The sequence below is a fragment of the Lissotriton helveticus genome, chromosome 10 (assembly GCF_964261635.1).
Source record: "Lissotriton helveticus chromosome 10, aLisHel1.1, whole genome shotgun sequence".
NCBI lineage: Eukaryota > Metazoa > Chordata > Amphibia > Caudata > Salamandridae > Lissotriton > Lissotriton helveticus.
This window is the reverse complement of record NC_136071.1, coordinates 487,467,769-487,492,258: the sequence shown is the minus strand read 5'-3', so window position 1 is coordinate 487,492,258 and position 24,490 is coordinate 487,467,769. Positions and strand designations below refer to the sequence as shown.

The window sequence follows — 24,490 nt, the reverse complement described above, 5'->3', positions numbered from 1 at the left end:
AGATGCATATATATAAGTGTGAAAAACTAATGTAGAGGTTGTAGAAATGTTAAAATGATGTTGGAGTCACATGTTAGATGGCTAAGAGAAAACGAAATGTAATTCTGCAAATCATGAAAATGTGTAGGCCACATGGCATTTCACAAGAAACGAAAGATGCTGCTACACTTTTAGTGACTTGGATTCTAATGTCATTTTACTGCAAGTGTATTATTAGGCATAGAACTGAAGTATATGTTTTACATAGATGTGTTATATTTTAGTAATGTGTGTTAGTTAAAAATATTGTTTAAACAGGGAAATTAAATGTGCATATTGCAGAGGCCCGTTTCATGTAATTTTAGTAGGCCTGAATAGATAAAGTCGCTTCTTTGATCTGCATGAGCTCGTTAAGGAGAGGTCGCACAGAGCACGAACGATAGGTCTGTTCAAGATGTTTTATGACTTCTAGATATGGCAGAGGCTGGAATTTGGGGCCTACCGAGAGAGTGTCTGTTTGCAGGTGCAAGGGGGACTTAAATCAGAAATAATGAATAGGCCCTTGTTCAGAGGCGCCAGGCACAGGTCTGTAGGAGTCTTCAGGAATTTTAGGGGGTACCGCCTGGTCGGAGAGAAGCCTGGGAAGCAAGGTCAACTTTAATGAAGAGTCCCGAGGAGCACCAGCACGGAATTTGCCGCTCGAAACTGCACCACGTGAGAGGCGTCTCAAGGGGCGTTCCTATTGGAAATGTGATTTTGTATTAGGGAAAGCACCCCGGGGTGGAGTTAGGGCAGATGATCTGAGGAGCCTAAGAGAGCGGATGGGTAGGCAGATAGAGAACTGAAAGACTTCGACTTTGAGACAAAGACTAAGGGAAGTGTGTGATCTTCTTTGGAAGTCACCACTGCTGACACCTTTTTAGGTAAAGATCTTGTTAAGTAGGGATGTCACTTAGTCTAGTGTAGGGACAGACTAACCTGTATTTTTCTTTTCTGTAAATGACTCTCAAGTTGCAACTCACAGCGATTCTTGCAACTCTCATGGTATTTGAGATATTTTTGATAATTTCCTTTTGTCGATTGAGAGCATTCAGAGAGTACCTTTTTATATTGATACCTGTATATCTTTTGAACCTTATTCTGAGATGTTTGTATCTCCAGATACTTTTGGCTTTAAATTAAACTTTTTAACCTTTTCCAGTGGTAAGTGGTTCTTCAGAGTGGTGTAAGTTCTTTCTTGATTAACCTAGTAGTGGATTGCCTTTTACTCAATGACAGGTGCCAACGATTCAGTCGACCTGAGCTGGGATCTGGTAAGATAACAATAGACCAGAAATCCCGCGTTATCAGTTTTTTAGCCTAGCTGCTGATTGCTGCCGCTGCCACCACTGCTGCGGCAGAGGCTGGACTTCTACCACTCCCTGCATCTATGCCGTAGTTCCCCTGCGGCTCCTCGTGGCTCACAGCTTGCGGCAGTGGCCCTGACTCTGATTTATGACATGAGGAATCAGGCCTCCCTTATTTGGAGTATCAGATGGGTCTTGCCTCGCTTTTTCTATAGATCAATATAGGGGGAAATCTGGAGGCAGTCTTGGTTAGATCCTGCGTTTCTGATTGTTTATCTCTGGATGCGGTTGTCCGCATTCCTTGGATTGCATACTTCAAGAAATCCTTTGAGAGAATAGGCCCGAAAGAACTGTTTGATAATCCTCATTTGATAACTTTAAAACCTAAAGTGGAAGTTAAGCAACGTTTCTCTAAGCACTGTTCAGATCTAAGGCTACAGAGGGACCGGTATTTGGTGTCAGTTGTTAGATATGTACCGATATCAACTGCTAACAATTTAGAATTGTCCTTATTTTGGTTTTTAAATGCAATGCATGATACATTTTAAGGTTGCCTTCCCTCTACAATGTGTATGGTCACATGATCTACCCACATGTTGGTGTAATAATGTTGTTAAGCAAAGTCACATTATATTATTTTGTCCTCTATATGCAGAACCTGGGCGCTCACATTTGTTCCCCGTTTTACATAGATCAAAATTGAGAGTACACCAGGAAGACCTGATATTTTTTTCAGACTCTTTGTATGATAGAGACTTGTTATGCAATGCTCAATTTTATTAGAAGAGCTCTATCTATTAGAAAAAGGTATGAGGTCCTTCTTGTACGGCTCTATTGAGCCTGTTAATATGTTTTTTTTTTCGCCCAATTGAATGTGTACCTCTGATTTTAGATGGAAAATGTATTTATTTAAATGTCTTTTATGACTTTTACGGCTTTTTGCTGAATAAAGATTTGTTTTGATTGATTGATTGAGTAGAAAAACAGAAGCCAACATTTTTTATATTCCTCTACAACAAGCAGGGCAGATTCAACAAAATTCAACACATTTCTGTGGTGTTCTTTTGCATCCACTTGAAGACCTATTTGGAGACTCCACTATCTGAAAATTAGGCCTTCTTAACCATAATCTTAACCTCGCCGTGAGTGACAGCTTCCACCAGTTTAATGTAAAGCATTTCATACAAGGATGAACACAGCAATGAAATTAGAGTTCCAAATTTGCTTAGCAGTTTAATATTTCATTCCTCACAAATGTTTTAACCACAAGGGATTTGAGACATTGCAAAACTCATCCCTAACAATTCAATGCAGCCCTGTACATGCCAGCCTACCTTTTCCACGTGTGTTTTACTGACTCCCACACACGAAATCAGTACTCAGATGTAGGTTACAAACATATCACCTGCTGCTTTGTTGAGTTAATGCTCTCATGCTCTCTACAACCTTGGCTCAGGCGGCCATGGAGCACTCAAGTACTATAATATTAAATAATATTAATATTAACAATCCGCATTTGTAAAGCACGAACCTATCACCCCTTAGTGTTTTGAGCTTGTGACAATAACATAAATCAAAACACCTGGTTTAGTGTTGTAATTCTTAGCATTGGACCCAGGGAGCTCAATGTCAACAGGGACATGTTGGGACTATGTGATTGTCAGTTGGCCAGAGGAAGCTTGCCCCCCAAGGGTGTACGATGTTTGTATCTTCTATTTCTTTTACCAATATATGTATTTGTACCAAACTGATGACTCAGCTGTTTTCATCTGAAAACGAATTTGAAAAGAACACTTTGAACCCAGTAAGTTGCCTACTCAAATTTTAATGCTTCAACTGAATGCCTTTATCATTTACCTGCCAAGGGTAGAGTCTCAGATCCGGCCAATATGTGGATTATTCCTGATCAATCCTGTGTGGGAACTGATTAACAGTGTCCTTCACTGCTCTCCTGCTTCCTCCCCAGCTCTGGTGATTTTAACACATTTGGAGTCTACATTGTTTTGGAGGGCATGCCACTCTAACACGATGGGGACCATCATAGGAAACAATTACAGAAAAGATTCTAAAAATATTTTTCTGCCATTGTTTCTGGGTGTTTCACAAGTAGCTTGTTTGTTGTTCTTCATTAAAGTCTGGGTCGTTCTTCTATGAGACAATGCAAGTTGAGTCCATCATTTAATAAGCAAACATTTTTTGAATCATACCTGTGGTGCTCGAAAAGCACAGCTCTGATAATGACAGTGTCTCCTAAACCACTAGCTCTCATATTACAACTGGGTTCTGCCACAGCGAACTGAACGACCCCCTGGCCCGTAGCCCACTGTGGATGCCCCGGCGCTGAAAGAACTGCTGCTCGCTTAACCCCTCCCCCCCAATAGCCCAGCACACCTCTGCGCGGGGGCGGCACAGCAGGCCAAACACAGCTTTCCCAAGGGGTCCAGCTGCAGCGCGCAGCAGTGCGTGCAGAACAGGAAGCTGGCTGCAGCTTTCGACTTTGAGACATAGCTAAGTGCCCCATCTGACCTCCCCTCGGTGAGAGCGGCCACACAGTCTCGGTGGCTGTCTCAAAGCACGGCTCGTTCAGAGAGATACACAAACTGTCTCTGGGGAACAATGTGCATCTCACAGGATGTCAGTGAGACCAGTGTCAGGCGTCAGGTCACGCCGTCTCTCTTAGTCCGAGCGAGACCCAGGTCAAGGGTCACATCCTCGGCGGTGTACTGTAAAGAGAACATCCCCTGCCGGAGCCACATTAAAGCGCATCAACCACTCGTCAAGAAAATCAGCGCTATATAAATATAATTATAGAGTATTACATCTATCTTATAGTGAGGCCACGTCCACGGTCAGGTCCATGGCTACCTACTAGTTATAGACACGCCCAGCATTAGGGATCACGCGCAGCTCCCCATGAGCCTCAATAGCCTCCACCCCACCATTTACCCCAATGCAGTGCATGGAAAGCTCTAAATCTAGGAATGCACTGGGGGTGGTGTGTATTCACTAAAGTGCAGTGCACTTTTTTGTGCACGCATTATATGGTGCCTGGGGATCCGGATCTCTGCAGTTATTACACCACAGGCTGGAGTAATGGACACCACAACCCCAGGTGTTCTACGCCCCCCAACATACAACTCAAACCCGCCAACTTTCCCCGAAATGCAGTGCATTTCCGTTTGCTCATAGTCAGTGTTCCGAGCCCCGGCAGTTCAGTGCCCCGAATTAAATCCAGCCCCCTCTGTTCCAAGACACACGTAGGCGCTCTAGGCCCCAGGTAGCGCTGAGCTGCCTGGACTCCAGTATAGCGCTGTGCTGCCTAGACTCCAGTGTAGCGCTGTGCTGCCTAGGCTCCAGTGTAGCACTGTGCAGTCGGCGTCCCTAACGCAGCCCTCGGAGGCCGCCCCTTCCCTGACGCTCCGCATCATTCCTGCTCTCTGAGATTAGTGAGCGCTGCCAGCCTCCTATTGTGAATGAGTCCCACATGCCAGTCCCACTCCAGAAACCATCTTGTGTCAGGGCAAGCTGTACCCCGGCCCAGCCTTGCAAACCAGCAGCTTCAACAGGGGGTACATCTCGCTCCGGGGAGGTGGGGGGAGAAATACACACCTGCCTCCCTGTGGCACGCAAAAACACGTCCGTAGATTAAACACATAAACAGAAATCGCCCGGGGGCACACAACCTGCTGCTCTCTACCAGAGGCGCACAAAATGTAGATGTCACATGTAATAAATGTACCGCGAGGGTACATGGCACGAGGGTGAAAATGATGGAAGTACAGCTCTCCTTGGCCGCATCGTATGTACACCTCTCCTATACCGTGAGTGGAAGTGCAAACTATACATGAGGCGTAAGTGTGTAGCCCCCACCGCAATCTACAGATTCAGTGTTAAACAAAAGGCGTGGCTCGCCTCGGGTGCATTGTATAAAGCTTATTGCACTGTATACACAATAAGTACATCTCTTTTGGGGTGCACCCCTTGCAACTTTCTCGGGGAAACTCACCACACGGAGCTCCCTGCGCTTTTCTCCTGAAAGGAGACATTGAGGGACCCGCACTGAGGTACAATCATTCGTTTTCTTTAATGATGTGTTCACAATATGGAGATCACTCCAATAGGTGCACACAACGCATATGTCACCCGTGGACATGTTTTATACAGCTATCAACTATTCATCTCTTCAGGTGTCACACTGGACAGGCCTCCTACTTCGGAAGAAACGTGCAGGTTTGTCTTAGGATGCAAAACATGTCTATCTCTCCTGTGGTACGCACACAGAACAGATTACACCTACAAGGACTCAATATATGCACTCTCTTACGAATACAGTATATTCAGACGTCTCTCCGATTGCACAACGTGTAGATCTTCTACGGAGCTTACACTATGTGCAGCTGTACCCTTGGGGTACCAATGTGCGGGCTTCTCCCAGGTATACACATAAAACTTATGCGGCGAGGGTAGCCACAACATGATGCACGGCACACAATACACATTTCTTTACAGGGGCACACTACACAATGAGCAGGTTTCTGAAGATACACAACATAGGTGCAGAAGATCGCTCTGCAAGAATCGGTCTCCCCCGGGGGCACAAAATGAACGTGTGTGTGTGAGGGGGGGGGGGGTTGCATTCTATGCAGATTTTCAAATCTCATTTCTTACGCGGACACAAAATGCCAGTTCTCCCCGGAGTGCACAAAAATACATATTTCAAGAGTGTGTTTAATTGCCCCTGGGGTCCCGTCCACCCCGCTGTTCAATGGGGGATGTTTAATGACTAATGCCTCATGCATGGATGGGTGACACCAGACTGAAGTCTTGCACACTCACTGCTCCAGAAAGTTTTTTTAAAGGGGGGGGGAGCGCATATACTCTCATGCAAAGCTGGGGTGCAATGGACCTGTCACACAAAGGATTGAGTTAAATGGCACACAGCAGCCTCCTCACTCTAACGCACATAGATCGGATTGAACACTGCGTTCCTTTGTGCTCTGAAGTAATAGAAAATGTTCACATAACGTGTGGTGTGGAACAACGGATGAAACTCTACGCAACTGTAAGGACTGTTTCAGGCTTTTGCTTATTACCTCAGGCAACGTGTTTAAAGTTCCAAGTGAAAAGCATTTTTAACAAACTAAAGATCTGTGCTTAGCATGGTGTGCCGCCAGACTTGTATTTTGCTGTTTCTGTCATTGCGTCCAGATATATGATACAACAAGTAACATCATACCTACAACAAGGCAGGACTATTGGCTTGTTAATAGTTGTTAGTTGCATAATATAAATAAACAGCAACTATGGCTTGTTGTATATAATACAGAAAAAACTACCACTTAAAGCCCTGCTGACACCACGACGATGTTGCTGCTCCTGAGTTTCAAAAAGAGACATTTGCAATGCAATAGGTCTCGCATTGACACAAGTTTGAGCTATTGACATTGCAAATAACAATGCCTTTCATTTGTATTTTCCTTTTAAAAACATAAATAAAAGGCATTGTCATTTGCAATGTCTCGCATTTGCGAGAGTTTAACCTATTGGCATTGTAATTGACAATGCCTTTTATTTACGTTTTAGAAACCAAAACATAAATAAAAGACAGTGCCATTTACAATGCCATGGCTCAAACTCTACCAACTGCGAGACCTATTGCATTGCAAATGCTTGTTTTTATCTTGCAGAAGGTACATTAACCACCAAACTCTGTTTCTTGCATTGGAACTTGTGACCTGCGGGTATTCACAGATGAATGCAGCAGACACTCATTTGCTCAAGCTATCTAATTTGAAGTTTAGTCTGTAAATCCTATAGATCATTCTGCTCGAGATACCCTCCCAATTAGTTGGCTTCACCATGGTAGTTGTTGGGAAATTTTGGATTCACACCCCCTGAATCTCACAGACTAAAATGTGCCCCTGCTGCCACTCGGTTTTCTCTGTCCCCAGGACAGACTCTTTATTTTACAGGGCCTCACTGAACATCCTCCTTAAGGCAGGCAATACTCTTTGCACCACTACTCATGATCTCTGCTATGTTTTGTCTTATCTTGCCTGATCCTATAGCTTTCCCATGTCTCCTGATGTTTTGGACAACATGAAGCAGTCTACTTCTCCAGATGTCATCAAGCCAGGTGATTCCTCTGTGCCTCTGTCCCGTGACTGATTGTTGGTTCTTTAACCCCTGAGGTGGTCTCTCAATGTCAAATGCCACAGTGTCCCGGGAAAAGTTGATCAATTTCAAGCCTGCTCTGCTTCTTCACCCATGGATGGACATCTTGATTTCACCTCAAAGGGCAGGGATGAGGGAATACTAATCATCGTTGTTGTACACAGTCCTATGTACACTTAAAAAATGTCGACCATTGCTTACTGTATCTGCTAGGGCATCTCTTACAGTTGTTCAGCGTCTTCCTCAGGCATCCTTTGCCAGATCTACACTTTAGTGGTGGGATCCTCCCGAGCTTGTGTCAGCTGTGTTGTTTGCCTGGCCAGGCAACTATCTCACCTACACATGGTCCCTTTCTAAAAACAAGGAAAAGTGAGGTCCTTAACTTATATCAACGAAACTGCATTCTAAATTTACACTGACCGCTGGACCTATAGAAGCCATCTCGAACTGGACACTATGGGCCTGATTCACAAACTGCATTTTGTAGTATTTAAAGAAGTACTCCAGTAGTACTTTATACGTTTTACAAACATACCTGTGAAGATTGCAACCTCCACATTTCCTATTTTGTTCTATGGGAATATCTCCATGCATGGAAGTGTACGACATAAGGTCTCATTACTAGTTGGTCAGACTTTGCTGCAAAGATACTGTAAAGTAGGAATTTGAATTACTGGCTAATATCACAGTTGAACAGTCCAGCCATTATGAGACTTTTGCCAAATGAGAATAATTACTTGGACGTGGATTTACTGGATTCCTTCCGGGCAGTTTTTAACTATTTCTGTGAAAAACAAAAACAACATTTTTTCCACCACCTTTGAGCAGGTTGAAAGTGCCTGTGGACCTGCTGGTAGTGGGTAAAAGGGTGGGGTTGAGGGGTATGGCGGAGGTCACACTTTTGTCTGTCTGGTAGAACATCGTCTGCTCCCTCCTTGACTGCTGCAGGAAGTGGGTTTGGTTTGGGCAATTCAACTGGTCACAGCCCCTGCCTTGCAGCAAATCTTACAGGCCTGGAGTGCCCAGGCCTGGAATTATCCAGTCAGAAGTTTTCAGACCTGATAATTCTAGGCCCCGACACACGTATAATAATGGCTTGGGTTATGTCACCAGGAGTTATCGCTCTGGGTTAAAGAAATTGACTAGTATTGAGGCCCTTAGTAGTAAATGTGGGAGGGACTTGGGGAGTGATGGGAAAATGATAAAATGCCTACTACTGAAGCAGGGGGTGGTAGGGAGAAGTAAGGAAGGGTTTTGGGGAAGGACATACTGATACAAACACCCACCCACAAAAGAGTAAGCCTATTCGTATTCACAACCTATATTTTTAAAGTTACTACAGCCCAAGATGCCACACAGCTGTCTTAAATGTATTTTAGCTCAACCTTCGAGTAACTCTAGCCCCACATATGGCCATTCACATGTACTACTACCTATCCTAGTAAAGGTGTAATTTGTGTCAGCTTATTTTAAAAAATAATGTATATAATTTAAATTAATATATTTCAATTATTTACATATTGAATACATATTTAATTTAATGAGTTACTTTGCTGTAACATCTTATTTTATTAGTTCTAGGTCAATAATAATACTCAGAAATGATGAATAGCAAATACATGCAGACGCACTCCTAGGTGCAAGAGTAAATGTACTCTTGAGTAAATCTACACATGTGAATTTTCTTTGTGAATTGGCCCCTTAGACTCTTGGCATACTAAAGCCACCATTTACTTTACTTGGGTGAGATGCTTGGTGTTTGGGTAGTAGATTTTTAGGTCAAGGGATTTTTGCACCATTTCTGTCAGGAAATGTAGCTTCTTGGGTGTTATGCTCATTGATTTGTCTAGTTTATACCTAGAGCCACAGAAGGCAACCATGGCGAAGTCCTTTCTAAATTCCAAGCAGAAATACCATTGTTCTTTTTTTCTGCAAGTCCCCAATCTAAAAGAAATCTAAAAGATCTTCATGGCATGATCTGCAAGTAATGAAACCAAGTGGCAAAACGTTCTCAAATTTGATAGCTTGAATATCTTGAATTTGGTTCTCAGCACAGCCTGGCAACTAAATCCGAACGTAAAAATTTTCACCGCAGCTTTGACCCAAGGCCATCTGACAATGACATTCCTAACTCGGACACCTCCTGCAACCTTCCCCCACTGAACTTTACCTTCTTAGACATTTGCCTTCAACAGTTCTTATAGGTCTGAAGGTAAGCACTGACAGGGCCCAATCCACTCTTATCCAAACCACACTCCATTGCGGTCTGCCTTAAATTTCGACCTTGTCCTGGTCTCGCGCAACTAGCTGTCCACGGTTGGTGCTTTGATTTGTTTATGCGCCAGCATTTACTAAAAATTGTAAAGATTTATAACTCCAATTCTATTGATTACATATTTGTTGTTTGGGTGTCAAGTAATTTATTAAAATTCATTCTATTTTCCAAAAGTGGTTGTGTTTTTGCTTTGTTACTATTTGTGTGCTGCATAAATACTTTAAACATTACCTCTAAAGTAAGCCTGACTGCTTCTTGTACAAAGCTACCCAGGGTTAAGCACAGGTTAATTTAGTGACTTTTTGTGGTTCACCATGAAAGGGATTGTGGCTGTTGAGTGACCCGGGCCCACACCCCTGTCAACCAACAACCCAATTTCTCACAGATACATATACTTACGGTGCCTTATTCCGCAAGAATGCTGAAGTGGCTAATGGAGTTGCAAATGGAAGGGGCTTTAGCGTGTGTTGGAAGCAGCCGGCCACCCCTACCACCCATCAACAGAGAGGTGGTTCAGCTGCTACAGCACCTCTTGAAAGCCATAGGATGCATCTTGCCCTTGCCATCGCCCTCCCCCATACCACTCCTCTCAAGAATGTGCTAAGAAATAGTCACTGTTGTCTGGGGAAGTGTATTAGATATAAAGAAACAGTTATCTTTTGATGGACAAATGGAAGATGGTCATACAAGTTATTTGGCAGGTGAACCTGGTACTGACTGTTGGTGACTATAAGAGTCTAGGGTAGTTTAAGCATGAATGTGATACCTGATGAAAAATGTGTTCATAGGACAGAAACCAAAACCGTAGCTCCCTCTGACATGTTATTCAAAGCAGGGCTGGCCCTAGGCTTGGGCGGTGTAAGCAGCTACCCAGGGTCTCGCACTCAGACCACCAGCATGGGGTCCACACCAGCACAACACACAACGGGTCTTCTTGTACCCCTGCTGATCCTACTTAGGGAAAGGTGTCTCCTTGCAATTGGGCATGGAAAGGGCCCACCTCCCTGGGCCTCTCAGGGATGGTGGGTGGAGACCTAGGGGAGGGAGACACTACACAAGTTTGTCCTGCAATTCGGCCTCCTGCCTGGCTGCCCATTCAGAGACATTGCGGTACGCACTTTGTCCAGCACTTTAGTGCCCCCGTGGTTTTAACTTTCAGCCCACAAACTATTTTCACACCTTCAGCTAGATAGGAGCTGTAAAGGAGGTGCTTGTAGGTCGATAAGAGAAGGAACTGCGGCCTATTAGGAGTCTGCACAAAGCAGCTTCCGTAGCCCTGAATGTGTCATTTATTAGGTTTAGCATTCAAGACCTCTTGTATATACTTTTGTATATATATATATATATATTATATATATATATATATATATATATATATAATATATATATATATATATAATATATATATATATAATATATATATATGTATATATATATATATATATATATATATATATATATATATATATATATATATCTGTATGTACTTTGTGGGCTCTGGAGATCAGCCCTAGGACATGTCTGCTTCCGCTTAGGGACTTTTTTTCTGTTCAACTGCCTCTATTTAACTTTCTTGTTAGAAAACGACCAGCAGAGGTCAGTAAAATACCAGAATCACTTTAGCATTCTCTAGATTCCAGTCCATAGAAATTGTCTTCACGGGCACCCGTAGACAATAACACTTTTTTCAAACCCTGATTTTATATTAAAAACAGAGCTTTGGACTATACCATTTCCTGCTGAAAGGTAATTTTTTGTTTCCGCTCCCAGGCTAATGCGCTGCATAGCAAAATACATATAAGGTCCCAAAGGCAAGACCGCTTGCATTGCAAATGCTTGTGTTAGTTAGACGGGCCTCACACATTCCCTTTCTGACGGGGTCCCAAAAATCCTAGAACCGGCCCTGATTCAAAGGGGCGTTCAACTGCTCTTATATTACCAGTGTTACTGGATCAATATACATTTATGTGTCTTATTTTCTCTGATGTGTTATTAACTGTCAATAAAAATAGAATTGTCTGTGACTTTTTATTTGAAAGGGCTAACTGCTCACTTGTGGTATGGAAGTTATGCAAAGATTACAATGGAAATGTGAGATTTTTATTGATTACACATATTTTTTGTCTTAACCAATTTTTTTGTATTGGCGAAGGCAGTCATCTGACCCAAAAATAAAGTTTTCCAAAAGCCATGATTTTCTATCTGACATCCTTGGAGTAGTTGTCTTCCAATGTTTTTCCTTCAATCCTCCTGCTTTTGTTGACTTCATTTTTGGTGGTCTTAGGTCTCTGCACACTTTACCTCTGCTAACCAAAGTGCTAAAGTGCTTGTGCTCTCTCCATTAAATATGGTGAAATTGACCTACACCCATGGGCACATTTAATTTACTTGTAAGTCCCTAGTAAAGTGGTACTAAATGTACCCTGGGCCAGTAAATTAAATGCTAATAGTTGGCCTGCATCACTCATTGTGCCACCCACTTAAGTAGCCTTTTAAACAAGTTTCATGCCTGCCATTGCAGCCTGTGTGTGCAGTTTTAAATTACCATTTGACCTGGCAAAATAAACAATTTGCACGACCTAAACCTTACTTTTGAATACATAGAAGTCCCCCTAAGATAGGCCCTAAGCACCCCATAGGACAGGGTGCATTGGGAATTTAAAAAAGTGGGCCATGTATTTTTTACTTTAAATGTTCTGTTAGTGAACAAATCTTACATTTGTTTTTCACTAATGCAAAGCCTACCTCTCCCATAGGACAGCATTGGTGCCTTATTACATTTTCAATTGGGAGCAGGTGGGAATATAGAGTTTTGTGTCTAAGGAACTGTAGTTTAAAGCCCTCTTTAATGGATCGTAAGTCATAAGTCTGAAAATGCCATTTTTAGAAAGTTGGCATTTTCTCGTCCAAACCATTTAGGGCCTGCAGCCTGTGTCCTGGATCACCTGACTAGGTGTAGCTGGCAGTTTGAATTTGTGTATTTCTCCCAGACAAAATACAGTGAGACAAAGGGGAAATAGGTGTTGGCAGGATGGGACACCTCTGTCAGGATGTGGCAGAGTTACTGTCACCTAACACACTGTACATCAAAAAGGTTCTGCCTGAGCACTCACAAACGGTTTGACACTAGTCGTTTGTGCCCCCAGACAAGCTGGGACTTGGCAGGGAGGCTGGAAATTTCAGACATCTCTGTGGGGGGGGGGGGGGGGGGAAGGGACTAAGGAAGTTTCTCCCACCTCAAAGTGGGCACCAGTTATAAATAGTGGACCCTCAGATCTAACTCTTCAATACACATCTGGACCTGTGGAAGACTCAGAAGAAGGACTGCTGTGCTACTCTCCTGCAAGAAGGACTGCTACCCTGCTGCCTGAGTGAGAAGGACTAGACCTGTATCTTGACCATAGGACCACTGGAGTGCTCCAAGGGCTAGTCTGTTGGCTCTTGATCAGAGCCTAAGTGACAAGAAAGGCTCCATCCACCTTGAATCCTGCACCAGGAATCTGCCTGTTGTGAATTGTGTCCGCTCAAGTGGTGACACCCCAGTCCTGGATTCTTGCGAGTGTGCCCGAAGGTACTCTGCCAGCCCTATTATGGTGTCTGGGGTAAAAGCGATGCAGCGTGATGCATCTCCTTGAAGCTCTGCATCGGAACTGCTGCTGACCGATGCATCTCCGACGCAGGACCCTGCAGCTCTACAAAACTACTACTGCACGTCACCTCCTCGTTCCAAGACCTAGCATTGCAGTCCCACAACTCCTTGGAACTGCTGCTGCATGATGCATCCTCGACACAGGACCTTGCACCACAGCCCTGTAGCTCCCCAGAATCACTGTTGCATGATGCATTCTCGATGTGGCATCTTGCACCGCTCCGCAACCAGAATTTACGGTACTTTGTTCAGTGACCCTAGCTTGGTCCCTGTATCCAGTCCGCACACCTTCACATGACCTTGTGATTTTGTCCCAGTCTGGCATGACTAGATCACCCCAGTTGGTGCTTTCTGTGTTTAAACACTATTTCTACATACATCTTTGAAATGTCATACCTCTGGTTATAATAATTGGATTTTTGTTGTTTTTGTTAAAAATATATTACATTTTACTCTATTTTTCTAAATTGGTGTGGGATTTTTCTTGTGTTGGTGATTTCACTTTATTACTGTTTGTGTGGTGCATAAATACTTTGCATATTGCCTCTAAGTTAAGTCTGGCGGCTTTTGTGCCAAGTTACCAAAGGGATAAGCACAAGTTAATTTGGGGGTTTCTTGTATTTCACCCTGACAAGCATTGTGGTTGCTGCTTAAGTAGGGTTTGATCCCCCTAACCAGTAACCCAATTTCTTACACATGACAAAACCCAACAAGCAGTGGAAAAACAGCAAAAGGTTGGCAATTAACACCAGATCTATTGGCTTTGCTAAAGCTTGTTGAAAATCGATGTAATCAAACATTACCTAGAATGACAGTCCATCACTTGATAATATGAGAATGTTTGTCTGTGGGATCAAGGTGGGTGAAGGGGTACCTCGGAGGATTTGAATGTTTGTTCCACAATGTTCTGTTATAGATGTATCCAAGTGTGAATGATAAATCGTCAATTACCTGATTCTGAGCTGTAATCCACAGAGGCAGTACACCGTTGTCCCACCATTCGGTCTTGTTTTGCGTTGCTTTGTGGGAATACTTTTTCTGAGTTTCTGGATCAAACATCAAATTGTGAATAACTCCGTGCTCTTCCACCCAACGGCCTACAGATTGTGGAGAAAGAAAGGACGTACACAAATAACACAAACTTGATTCCGTGAATGTTGTCATTTTGATTCAGATGTATCAGCAACACTATTTGCTATCAACAAATCTAATTTGTAGCAAATAAATAACTATTTATAACTATAAACAGTCAATAAGTACAGAAGAAAATTTTCCAGGCCATATGAATTGTCAGCCACACCTTGATGCCCCGTTTTACTTCCTAGAAGATGTAGATTTGTCAACCAGGAAATGTCACGGTCAGCAGAGTGGATACTCACAAAGAAAAAATGTATTCATCTAATGGACAGAGACATGCTGTTTTATAAATGTTGTCTGACAAGGTAATTACTCCATATCCAGTTAGGTTCCTATTATAAAACTCTTTTACAAATCTTAAATGGTGCATCAATGATTAAATTAATTTCTCAGGATTTTAACGAGCAAGCAAGCATAATCAGTCAGTCGAGCTGCAATGGTATCTCTGGCTAAAGAGCTTTTGTTGCTCATAACCTCGACTTTCAATGTAACAGTCGTTGATCCTTTCTGAGCAAATTCGGGTTCAGATTTACTAACTTTATGAACCATCCCAAAGTCAGGCGCAGCAGCTCAAAGCAATGAATTGGTATTTCCTTTGCAGTGCAAAAGGCGCCCTTTTTCAGGACCAAAAGCACCAATTTTCATATAAATGTGCTAAAATGTCATAGCCTTTGAAGGCACATTCATTAAATATTCCACTCCTTTGCCGGTGTACCAAGCCATTGAAACCTGGCGCTCCCCAGGAGTTGACCGCATTTTGTCAAAATGTGCTGGAGGTGACTCTACGTGTAAAAAACGAACTGTTGTGCCAAGTCCCGCATTTTGTCATAGGTGCCCCATATGACATGGGTGCCCCCAATATGCTAGTGCTGCCAGAATCTTGCCATTTATGCTGTCCAAATGCCATAGGTGCAGTGCTTAATTTGTAAAATATTAAGCGCCAGGGCTCTGACCAGGAAGCCACTGCAGCTTGCACCACCCATCGCCCTTGTCATCGCTGCCAAAACAACTACTATCCATTTCTCCTGGATGTAAATGCGACAGTTCAGATTATTCCAGGTCCCCAAAGCTAAAGGAATCACTGAGGAGACAGGTATTAGAAATTTTAATATATATTGTATCCCCAAACAACCGTTGTTCTGCACATCTCTAAAATAGATGAGCAGCACCATCATGTAGTAGACTGTTGTAAGTACGGTGTTGACAATTAGGTGCTGGTGCCGGGCACCGGAAACCAATTAAGTGCCGGTGCGGAGCACTGGAAAGCACCGGCTCAAATTAAGCACTGAATAGGTGACCCTTATTTCAAAACTTACATCTGTATGCCAGCGTCAGAATTTTGTCTTGGTTGTCACCCACTCATATGTGAAGTTGTCTTCCTTTATGCTAGGAATTACCTGCAATGTGCTGGTCTCGGCAATTTGCCAATCTTTTTTTCCACTGGTTCGCCGTATGTAATAATTACCCCTAGTATGTCAACACAAGTATTTTACCATACGTGCCCATTGTGCCAAGAATTACTGCTAGTGCTAGTATTTTGTAACAGATGTCTATCATGTTAGGAATTGCTTCCGGTATGCCAGCGCCAGTATTTTGCCATGGGTGTTTTCTATAAGACAAGAATTGCCTTCAGTATGCCTGGGCAATGGCAGACTCACACGCACAACACCACATTCCCACTCACTCACATTCTCTAATCCTCTCTTACACTCATTCTTATTCACTCTCACTTGCAATCAGTCTTAATCTTAATCACCCATTCTTACTCACTCTGACACAGGCATACTTACTGACACTCAATCTCAAATATTCTCACTCACTACCCGTCACTCACTTTCACTCAAAAAAAGTCAACATTTTAATTATGATTTGGAACTTAAAGAGATCCACATAAAATATACACAAGGTTTTATAAAAAACAATTCACACAGTATAAAACATACGGTACTACACAAAAATGCCAATCAGTATGTGAACATACTCTACTCTGATAAAAGACCCAACGGACAAATAAAGTGCGAATGCGCAATTGAATCAGTCAAACATTACAAAACAATTCTTAGATAATGCAGGAAACTATCCAAGCATAATCAAATTCAGCAAAGAAATTGTGAAAAAATATTTTACAGTGCAACACTAATACAGTAGTTCTGTTTCTACAGTATGATCAACATTACTGAACAATACCAATACAGTAAATCTATTCATACTGTGCAAAATCGTATGACCTAAAATGCACTATTTCTCAAATGCGGGGCCAAATACGGTTCATATAGAGTTACAACATACAAACAAATTTTAATTTTTTTAAAAATGTGTTCAAAATATCTGAAAAAGTTTGAGCAGGCTATTTGCCATGGTAGTACAAAAAGACATTTCCGGGCCCCCACTACCAAAGTAATATTATATTTTAAAAACAATGGTCTTAACAGTTGACATCACAATGGATATGGGAGAGGACAAACAAATAACACACAATTTAGATCTTGGACATAATTCTCACAAAGATCACAAAACCTTTAATTCTTAGGTTATCTTTCCCAGGCTCCTTTGATAATTCGTAGCGGAAGCAAATTTAGCCTTAATAACGAAATAGGTCTATGCATACCATGAGGAAGATTCCAAAGAACATGCAGTTGTGGTTTTTAACAAATGCTACTCCCCGCTACAATTTCATTCTGGGCATGCTGAGTACACAGTACAATATCCCTTTCCTGACTAACTTCATAAATTGATTTTTTTAATCAGATTTTTCAGAATATGCCTTGGGAAGGGTGCCACTTTACTCGGACCAATTTCAAACATATCCAAAACTTTCATATACTTTGAGAATATGGCACTCCTTGCCTTCAAGCAATAAAAGATTGAAATCTATCAGGACAACATCATCAGCGCAGAGAAGAAAACCAACATTCATCATTCTTAGTTTAGGTGGGTCCCCCTTACGCTGTCAGCTCTGTTAGGTAAGTCATGGATCTAAAGGGAGAAAAGAAAGGATGAAAGTAATAGTTTAAACCATTGTATGTCTCTACTGGACAGACCCTGGTTCCCTAACTCACACACTTTTACACAGACACACACTCACACTTAGACACACATACTCACATATACACACACTCTCTTTTGCATAAACACATTCTCAACTGCAAGCACACACACAACATTCAGCTAAAATACGGTTTTTAATTTACATCAGCTGGCACCAAAGGTCACGTTCCAGCTAATTGTCCTCCATTTTTAGTGAATAATTGAATAATGAAAAATGTACAGAGCTTCTCCTGTGTTTTTGGCACTGCCTTTGCCACCTCAGTGGTCGAATCGCAAGGGGCAAGCCAGGGGTTGCAGCTGCGACCTCTGACAACCGCTAAATGACGTCAAGGACAATAACAAAGAGAAATGTGTTGATTTCTCAAACAAATCCAAGGCATTTCGTGTGTGCTGAAGTTCACAGCACAATGCACTGTGTGGTATGTTTCAGGAATTTTACTGCAACAGTTTGCTTTCCGTATAATTCCTATGCTATACAGGCACACACTCCCTTCTGTGAGGCTGTGTGCCATGCAAGACAACCTTTAAGAGCATGAACTCAGAGAAAGACAACAGGCCCGTTTTAACACAAATGGCACTCTTTTTCCACATTTGCACAATGCAATGCAGCAAAATGATTTGCTTGAGCTGTGTTCGGGTAAAAAAATGTGAATCTGCCCCTCAGTCTGCTATCCAGGTGAACCGCTTCCTGCACTTCATATCTAAAGAGGATCCATTCTTCTTCCATTTCATATCTTGAACTACTGCTCCAAGCACTCATTCCTTCTCATGTCAATTACTCTTTTTGTAGACTTACCTTATTCAGTGTTATACTACTATATCCTGGTCTTTATATCAGCATGCAAATATGTCCTATCCATGATATCCACTGCCAACAAATCAACTGCAGTTGCTAAGGTTCCCATCTGTAGGGGACTTGGCTGGGGGTTCAAGCTTGACTGTTTCTATTGACCAAGCCTGCTGTGCATATGCCTGATCTTTGTCTGGATTGACATAATGGTGCAAAAAAAAGATGTGAATGCGACTCAGAATATTTATTCACCAGTAGCTGAGATTAAGTCAAACACTGCGCCCATTACCTTTTTGTTATCTTCCTCACATCTGTCCCCATGTCTAGCACACTTACACTGGCTACCTCCCTCATGCAGGTTCAGATATATTTTCTCTTTTGCATTTTTTACTTCTGTTCACATTCTGTTAACTTACCATTTGTATTCACTCAAGTTCCTTTAGCTTGTTTGCTTTCTGCAGGGCCCATGCGCTTGTGTGCCTTCCAGAATCAGGTCCTCTACATTATGTTTGTGATGTAGTAAATTTGTTACCATCATGCTTCTATCTCTCGCACAGTACCATAGTTAACAGTTTTCAGGACTTCATGTCTTCCAAATGCCAGTGTAGGAGGGGGTTACTCGCGCAGAAGATTCTCGAACATAGGGGCAGTCGCCGGGGGAGGATCTATGCCAGATTTGTTGGATAGCCACATGATTTCCATTTAAAGTTGTAGTATGCAAAATTATTATATGCGGGTATTCTAAAAATCCGGCATGGATCCTACCCTCTTGGACCTTTGATGGATGGGCAGAGCCTATTTGGTGCCTGGAGAGTGGAGGCGTTGTATGAAACCATATTGAGGGCTATTATATTGACCTACAAAAATATTGCATCCACTACAGAGCATACCACCACAGAATAGGGCAGGTATTTGTCAGCTCCCAGCCCCATTGGTCGGCTAAACAAAGTAGGCCACGTGCAGGAAGTATAATGCCTGGCAAGTGCTACTAACAGCAGTCAACGGATCAATGTTTGTTACTGAAACATAGCATGGAAATGTTAGCAGCACATGGGAATGTTGAGAGCACCATTGAAGACAAGAAAGTGATATTGAACCCTCGACAGCAGAAATCTGCCATTTATTTCAAGATTCTCTTTCTTCAGTTTAAGTTAGAAAATTCTACCATTTGTATCTGGAATGTTCTAATAATATTATGGGCACCTGCCTTTGGGGATATGTGTTGTTACATCCCCTTAAACCCCTCATAGGCCTGAGCCTGTAACTTGGGAACAGGGCATTCTACAACTGGTATAGCCCACGGCAGCTGACTACAAAGATACGTTAGGAAAGTTGTTGGGTTGTGGTATTGTAGATGGAGAGGAATTAAGCTTCTTGGATTATAAATTTCCCCTCATACCAAAAACACATAAATCTATGCTGAATCCACTCGACAGACCTATGCTTTCTGGTATAGGTTATTTCAAAGAGCAAACTTTGTAGAACCTTTTTCCCTGATCCCTCTATGCTAGAAGTAGATTAGACTTCGATCATTTACACAACATGATGTTGATTGGGTGCAGGAGTTCATACTAACAACTGCTCACCCTCAACAGATTTTTTTTCTGGGGACACAGGGCACAACCTGGGGCTCTTGGCCTGTGACTACATGCACCAGACAATGGAGTGCTGAGAAAGTACTCACATCTGAAATCTAGAATTTGATTTTCTGAACAAATGTAGTACTTTGGTATACTATGCATATCCAGAGTCATAATTTTGCTTTTTACAAAAATGAGTCAGTTGATTTAAATGTTCCGTTTACTGACTATAATTTAGGGACTATTTTATATAGGAAGGCATTTGCGACAAACTCTTTCCTGTGCATAAAGAAATCCATATTCAGCAAAATAGATCATGAATATACCGTTTGGAGATTATCTGCGTATACGTAGAAGCTAAGCCGTAGTGGATTTGTAGAATTTCTTTATAAATCACATAAAATAAAAACTAGATCCGCTTGACCTCATTATGAATGACAACCTATTGGCAAGTCAGCCCCCGGAGTTACTACCAGTAACTTCAGTGCACAGTTAGTGTCAAGTACAAGGCGGAACACTAAAAAATGGAGGATTGCTGGGGAAATTTGTAATTTCAGTCAGAGTTCCCACATCAACTCCTCATTTTCTCTCAGAATTTTAACAAGAGTTTTTTGGGTGAAATAAACAAGGCACATAGTAAATCCACAGACCTTGTAATTGTGATCAGGGCTTGAAATAGGCATTACCGGCCCCATCAGAATGACCATAAACCTTACAACGAGGCCCGGATATAGAGATATTGTTTGGCTTTGAACAGAGCCTAAAGATTAAAACTGAAGAATCTTTCAATGTAGAAACCCCAAAATATTAAGATCAGAGATGAGTGTCTCAAGTTTAATACAAGGCACAGTAACCAGGTTGAAGGTTAACACAGAACAGTACGCAAACATCGCTTTATATTACAGACATGCTCAACTGAATAAAATAAATAAACTTGACCATACTATGAGCTGACTTGCTTATTTTAAGGCTAAACTAATTAACAGTCCCATGATTAAGAAGGGTTCAGGTTGCCTAAATCTCCAATAGATGTCTTCAATTGAGGTTCATGCAGCTTTTGCGAGCAACATCTGAGTTAAACCAAAAATATATAAAACGGACTTGCAGAAAAAGAATTTAAGATATGCTGACTTTATATATTGTTTAACATCTTTTGTAACCTGTGAGCTTGTTTATTATCCCGCATGCATACTAACATTAGAGCCATGAAAATCCTAATTGGTAAGTCCATATGCGCCTTACGACATTACACAAATCCTGTTGTGGAACACTCCTGCAACCATTGTGATAGTAATCGTGAAATGTAATATTTTTTCAGTCTAGAACGAGGTCAATATTCATCCTAACGAGTTAGTGTTCAGTTGGAAGTGATTCAAGTGGCTAACGTCATTAGTAGATCTATCACTAAGGTACCATGTACATGAATAATGATGACATTAAAGCCATATAGCCCACTATAGCGGGCTATACTGGACAATAAAGGCCCGCTCCCTTGTTATAGACAATGAGGGCTAAATGTTCTTATTGAGAAAAAGCATCCAGCTGGGAGAATGCTTGCTTCCTGTCACAGCTCTTGCTGTCTGTGTGCCCAGCACTGTGCAGTATGTCCTTGCCCACAGCCTCCACCTCTCTCATTCCTCTGCATAATCCACATAGACTGTAGAGAGGCAGGGAAGGGTCAGCGGGCGTGGATTAGAACATTAGAACGTAATGTAGGTGGCCACAGTGATGTCAGCGCAAACTAACTCCTAATTGTACAGAAGTGTACTATAGAATGTTCTTGAGGTGCTTCAGCAGTGAGGCAGGCAGCCACACCTACACCCCTCAAGTACCGGCCATACATCTTACAAACACACAAAAGGACATTCCATTGGTTTCGCCATTGTATTCTTAAAATAGAGTGGGGTTTCAATCAAAGGGCTATGAAGTGAGCCACAAAATTTTGCTGATTGTGTTATCAACCAGCAGCTGTCTAATGTTGATCGCGTCAATGTCCCTTTGATGGAAACCATGAGAAGCATCCTTAATATGGTGACAGTACCCTTTAGGAAATTAAGATTCATGTGGGTACTTTTACCTATTACTCGTGTGCACTCTGTGATTGGTTGCCTTTTGGAGGGAAATTATAATTTGACTCTGGAACTCAACTCTATTTTGTGAATGTCATAATTGGAGGGTAACCAAAAATGTTAAGGCCTGAGAAACTCTTGGTGATGAGGCCAGACGAAACACGCGTTGGCTAGAAGCTCTTTGGTTAGGAATACAGAATAACCACAGTTTGTTGGAGCTTTTATAGGGAAATCAAGTTTATTATATTTTTTTTGTGTGCTTGCAAGGACTTTATTTAAAACATTAGAAAGTTGACAGCAGCATGCCTGTACCAGTAATTATAGCCCGTTGCTACTCCATTGTCTTCAATTTACCCGTCTACATTCCAATGTTCTAATTGTTTTTATGAATATTAGAATTTTCCAACCGGATTCGCAGGTTTATTTTTTTGGCTTTCTAAAATAGTTGTGATCATTTGGTCATAAATATCTTTGGGTTATAATATTTTGGTCTAGATAGTATTTGACTTCTCACATTTGAACAGGCCACAAAGGCAATTTTGAAACATACTGTATATTTCTTTTCTTATTTTACGGATAATAAATCTCCTATTTTGTGAGATCAGTATGTGTTGGATTTGGCCCTTTTTGCAGGGCCATCCCTGAACTTTTTGCCTTCCTCTTGTATTTCCTCTGACCTGTTTTTGTTGGTTTTATGACTCTGGGCACTTTTCCACTGCTGATCAGTGCTAAAGTGCATATGCTCTCCCTATTGTAAAATTGATGTATGAATTAGTGATTCTATGATTGGCTGGTTTGGTTTACAAATCAGACCCTTGTACAGTGTACCGGGAGTGCCCAGGGCTGGTAATCCAAATGCTGCTGGTGGGCTTGCAGCACTGGTTGTGCCACCCACAGAAGCAGCCTGTAAAAGTGTGTCTAAGGCTTGCCATTGCAGAGCCTGTGTGCAATCTGGTAATGCCATGCTGAGTGGGCAAGTGCACCCACTTGCCAGTCCCTAAACCTTCTCTTTTCTTCATTTCAGACAACCCTATGGTAGGCCCTAGGGCAGGGTGCATTGTAAGTATAAGGTAGGACAAGCCCCGATGTGTGTGGCATGTCCTAATAGCGGATTACAGCCATTTTTGTTTTTCACTATTGCAAGGCTACCTATTCCCCCTAGGCCAGAATGGGTAGTTAGCTTATTACATCTTATAATCCTAACTGACTCAGGAAACTAGGTAGAAATTCGAGTTTAGTATGCCTGAACCCAGAATGATAAAATACATCTTTTAGTGAAGTTTGTTTTAACATTCTGTGTTTTAAAATACCACTTTCAGAAAGTAGGTATTTTCTTGTCTAAATATCCAAGCCTGCCTCTGCTAGGTTGTGTATTCCTTGTCTGGAGTTTGAGTGACAGGGGCTGGGGGATTCCAGGAGACAGTGTGAGTCAGCACAGAGATCTGCATGTAGATGGGTGGGAGGAGTTGCACCTGGGACCTGAATAGGGCTATCCCTGCCTTCCACAATGCCGGCTTCACCCCCTGTGGTGTGTCTGATGTCCCTGGCCCACACTGTCAAAGGAAAGGAGTCATGTAAACAGAGTGCTCCAGAACTGACCAGAACTGGTTTGGACTAGGCAAAGGTCTCGCTGCCTTCAGAGAACAAAGAGAAACTGTGTATAAAAGAGGGGATCCAGACCCCAGAACTTTAGATAACTTTTGGACAACAAGAAGAAACCTTTGCTGAGGAGTGGAACTAGAGAGATAGAGGAGAGACTAATCATAGGCTGAAGTGCTGCTTGGGGGATTGGTCTGCAGTGGTTGCCTGACTGCCAAAGAAAGGAGAAAGGAACTTTGTGTGCTTTGTCCAACTTGTAAAGGATCTCCAAGGGCTTGAGAGAAGAGCTTGCCTCCTGCTGAAGTCTCAGGGACAACAGACTTCAACCACCAGCTCCCCAAGAGTTCTTTGGAAGTGCCTGCAGCTGTTTTGGGCCTTTTGAGGGACTGGGTGTCGCAAGGAGCTGGAAGCGCGACTCACGAAGAAGAAGCGTGTCGCATCCGCTGCCGTCGCATCACTGAACAAGGATGTCACCGCTGTAGCTGTTGCATTGCGCAGTATCACAGGAAACGTCTCGCAACATCGAAGAAGCGTGTCGCCGTCACAGCCGCTGCGTTCGCATCTCTGAGCAAGGGTGTCACGGCTGTAGCTGTCGCATTGCACCGCAGAAGCGCCTCGCATAATCGGAGAAGAGTGTCGTGATTTCCACTGCACCCAGCATCCGGATAACTTCCCTGAGTGACGCCCTGCTCCACAAGGACACGCACCTGTCTGTGCAGCGGCCGGGCTTGGCTCCGCCATTCAGTTTGAATCGCCGACCGGCCGGGCTTGGCTCCGCCGGTTGGACTCCACCTCCCAGCAGCCTCCAGGGGGAGGCGGCGACGACATCCACCAGCGCGCCAGG

At 42.6% G+C, this 24,490-nt stretch overlaps 1 protein-coding gene across 1 annotated transcript in view; it reads right to left on the bottom strand.

Moving 5' to 3' along the window:
- Positions 1-24,490, bottom strand: part of LOC144784282 (ectonucleotide pyrophosphatase/phosphodiesterase family member 7-like) — a 178,006-nt gene that overhangs the window by 112,799 nt on the left and 40,717 nt on the right. Inside the window, exon 2 of the mRNA XM_078662964.1 lies at positions 14,375-14,520. Within this exon, the coding sequence (XP_078519090.1) occupies positions 14,375-14,520 (146 nt within the window). The remainder of the gene's footprint in view (positions 1-14,374; positions 14,521-24,490) is intronic.